This window comes from Nansenia antarctica, assembly GCF_963989245.1.
Source record: "Nansenia antarctica genome assembly, chromosome: 3".
NCBI lineage: Eukaryota > Metazoa > Chordata > Actinopteri > Argentiniformes > Microstomatidae > Nansenia > Nansenia antarctica.
The window spans coordinates 69,529,347-69,533,307 of NC_137688.1; the positions used below are offsets into that span (position 1 = coordinate 69,529,347).

Consider the following 3,961-nt stretch of genomic DNA (forward strand, 5'->3'; position numbering starts at 1 on the left):
ACACACACACACACACACACACACAGTAACCCAGACAGGTAGACAAATAAACTACGCTTCTCTATAGAAATATAAACTCTAAACTGATCCGAGGTGTCTGCAGTGAGACAGCGCTGATCAGCGTACGCACACATAGAAAACGGTGCTCAGAGTTGCAGGTAGACACAGATACCTGGCCAGGGGTGCAAACTGGTGACGGACCAAAAAGGTGACGACATTAATTTATTTTGCCTGAAAACAAAGAAAATCATGAATGCGCGTGGCGCGGCTAACCGTAGAATCGGATAACTTTTTTTGTTGCCGGGGGGGAGAGATAGCAGTGATAATGGTGCTAAATGGATATATCGCTAGCATTAGCGGTGGTAGATGGATAGGGCTAGCATTAACGGTGGTAGATGGATAGGGCTAGCATTAGCGGTGGTAGATGGATAGGGCTAGTACTAGCGGTGCTAGATGGATATCGCTAGCATGAGACGTAGACCTCCCCCCAAAAATATTTATTTTTGCATGTTCTTTTTTTAGGTAAAAACCATGAATTTCGCCAAAACGTGACAAGTTTGCACCCCTGCTGTCTGGGGTCAGTCTGCCTTTCCGCCAATCCGATGAGGGCGCAGAACGCAAAACTGACCCTAGATCGGTGTCTAGGAGCGACCTTTTGACCCCTAACCTAGAAAACTGCCGTAACAGAGAGAAGGCACAGAAACTCAAACCCACACAGTGGGGCGGGCCCGACAGCAGCAGTGTCTGGCTGGGGATTGGCTGAGAGCAGCTAGTGTCTGTCTGCGGATTGGCTGAGAGCAGGAGAAGTGTCTGTCTGGCTGGGGATTGGCTGAGAGCAGCAGCAAGTGTCTGGCAGCAGATTAGTTGCTTGCAAAATCTGGCCTGGACCGATTGGCTGAGGAGAATGGAGGAGAATTCCACTCTCAGGGTTTTTCCTTCAGGGTTTGTTTAAGATACGTTTGGGGACGATACGAGTCTGTGTCGGATAACACACCGCTTTGACGAAAGACGATGAGAAGGATGCGGAACTCACGTCTTAACGTCAGAATGTCAGAATGCGGCCGTGAGTTCACGAGACTCGAGTCACATTCAGCAGCTGCTTCGAGGAGGCCGGCTGGACACACATCACAACAACGCTCATCTACGGTGCAGTCTGTCTCACTGACGTGTCGGGCTGCGCTGGGGGAGAACAGGGGGGCGGGGCCTGTCGATGAACTAGTAGGACTGACGACAGTTCGTCAAGCAGTGTCCATCGGGCACGCATCCCCAGTCGTCTAAAGCGTCTTCCCTCCTTCCTTCCCTCCCTCGTCTCCTGACCTTCACCTAGAAAGAATCTAGTGAAAGAGAACTAAAGAACTAAACTTTAGAAGGGCTATTTTACCGAACGGCGAACCGAACCACCAAGCGTCCGTTACGTCGACCTCCAAGCCGGCGTTTTTGTAAGAACCGGTGAAGGTGCTGCGCGGGAGGCCAGGAGAGGAGGAGGGGTACGCTGAGCTAACGCTAGACGCCTGTGACGCTGCCCCCCCCCCCGTCCTCCTCCTCCTCTCTCTATGACACCACCGAGGCCTTCTCGTCTACTGTCTGGCTGATGATCTTCTGCCGGGCAGAGCTTGCCTTCACAGATGCAGCTTTTTCAGCTGCGGCCTTAACAGATGCAGCCTTCTCAGCTGCAGACTTCTCAGGAGATGCAGACTTCTCAGATACAGCAGCCTTCACAGCTGCAGCCTTCTCAGATCCAGCCTTCTCAGATCCAGCCTTCTCAGATCCAGCCTTCTCAGACACAACTTTCTCAGGAGATGCAGCAGCTTTCTCAGATGCATTCCTCTCAGAAGCAAATTTCTCAGCTGCAGATTTCTCAGGTTCAACCTTCACAGGTGCAGCGACCTTCACCCCAGCCTGGTGCCCCATGGTGGCCAGGGGGGGGTCCCCCCTCTTCTTGGGGGAGTGTCGGTGGACCTCCACAGAGGGGGTGTTCTCGGGTCTCTTTGGCGGCGGCGGGGGGGCGGCGGGGGGCAGCTTGGGGAGGGGCAGGCGGGGGTCGTCCCCGATGTTGACGGACAGGTTGGTGTAGAGGGGCTCCAGCTCTTTGGACAGGAGGTCGTAGGTCAACGAGTTCAGCCCGTCCACGTGCCAGTTCAGCCTGGTGCGCTTCAGGAGGTCAAACCTGGGGGGGGAGGGGGGTAGAGGGGTGGGGGTAGAGGGGGAGGGGAGGGGGGATGGGTGGGGGAGGGGGAGGGCGAAGGGGGGAGAGGTGGTGGGTGTAGAGGGGGAGGGTAGAGGGGGATCGGTGGAGGGGGTAGAAGGGGAAGGTGGAGGGGAGGGGTAGAGGGGGAGGGTGGAGGAGGGGGTAGAGGGGGAGGTAGAGGTCAATTAGTGCTGCTGGACCTGGAACTGTGCTCTGTTGGTTGGTATGTGTGTGTGCCTCCGTGTGTGTGTGTATGTGTGTGTGCCTCCGTGTGTGTGTGTGTGTGTGTGTGTGTGTGTGTATGTGTGTGTGCGTGTGCGTGTCCGTGTGTGTCTGTCTATGCGTGTGTGTGTGTGTGTGCGTCTGCCTCTGTGTGTGTGTGTGTGTGTGTGTGTGTGCGTCATCCATACCTGCGGGGGTTCTGTTCGTTGCCCTTGTCTCCTTTGTGCTTGATCATCTTATAATGACCGATGGCCACTGGGGGGCGCACTATCTTCATACCTGACAGACGCACCCTGAGGAGGAGGGGGGGGGGGAAGAGGGGGAGGAGGGGGAGAAGGAGGGGGAGGAGGAGGAGGAAGAGGAGGAGGGAGGAGGAATGAATCGTTTAATGACCACACGACCAAGGTGGTGGTGGAGGAGGAGGAAGAGGGGGAGGAGGAGGAGGGGGAGGAGAAGGAGGAGGAGGGGGAGGAGGAGGGGGAGGAGGGGGGAGGAGGGGGAGGAGGAGGAGGAGGGGTAGGAGGAGGAGGAGGGAGAGGAGGAGGAGAAGGGGGAGGAGGAGGAGGAGGAGGGAGAGGAGGGGGAGAAGGAGGAGGGAAGGAGGAGGAGGAGGTGAGGGAGGAGGAGGAGGAAGAGGGGGAGGAGGAGGGAGAGGTGGGAGGAGGGGAGAGGAGGGAGAGGAGGAGGGGGAGGAGGAGGAGAGGAGGAGGAGGAGGATGAGGAGAGGAGGAGGAGGAGGAGGGGCCACACAGCAGAGAGACAAGGACAGTCAGGACAAGGACAAGGTCATCTATCATATCATACACGGGTGGGTTTCTAGAGAGTGTGGATATACAGGGCCTTCAGGAAGTATTCAGACCCCTTTTCACTTTTTCACTTTTAAGAGTGTCATAGCAAAGGGTCTGAATACTTATGTAGAATTTTAATAAATGTACCGACATTTTCAAAAAACATGTTTTCGCTTTGTCATTCTGGGGTATTGTGTGTGGGTTGATGGCAAATTATTTTAATTCAATCCATTTTTTATCCAATTGAGTCGATGACACAACAAAATGTGGAAAAAGTGAAGGGGTCTGAGTACTTCCTGAAGGCACTGTGTACTCTATACACCACCGACCCTGAAGCAAAACAGGGCGTAGAAATACAGATTCTAGACCAACACCATGATGACCTAGACAGACTACACAACAAGGTGTGCTACTAACTAGCTAGCTACAAAGAAACATTGGACACACAGTCTATGCTAACCGCTAATAACACCAAACTACGTCAGCGTCTACTCTAAACACTAATAACACCAAACTACGTCAGTGGGACTTCCCAAACAGCAGACTTTCTCTAAAATAAGTTGGCCTAAAAAAAACAGTCTTTTATCTTTCCTCTTTCAAAGGCCGACGTCAGAGAGAAGATGGGGTGATGGTGGGGTTGTGGGGGTGTGGGGGGGGTGAGGGTGGGGCTGCTGTAGAGGGAGGGAGCTACTTAGTGAGGTCATGCATACTTACTGAGGCCTCCCTGGAGCTGAGGCAGCAACACACAGCAGGACAGAGACAC

General features: G+C 54.2%; 1 protein-coding gene across 1 annotated transcript in view; it reads right to left on the reverse strand.

The window, feature by feature from the left end:
• Nucleotides 1-1,551: 1,551 nt before the first annotated feature.
• The window catches only part of b4galt3 (UDP-Gal:betaGlcNAc beta 1,4- galactosyltransferase, polypeptide 3), a gene marked incomplete at both ends in the record, with an annotated part of 7,638 nt that continues 5,228 nt past the window's right edge, over nt 1,552-3,961 (reverse strand). Inside the window, 2 exons of the mRNA XM_080527480.1 lie at nt 1,552-2,167; nt 2,599-2,703. Coding sequence (XP_080383606.1) covers nt 1,552-2,167; nt 2,599-2,703 — 721 coding nt within the window. The remainder of the gene's footprint in view (nt 2,168-2,598; nt 2,704-3,961) is intronic.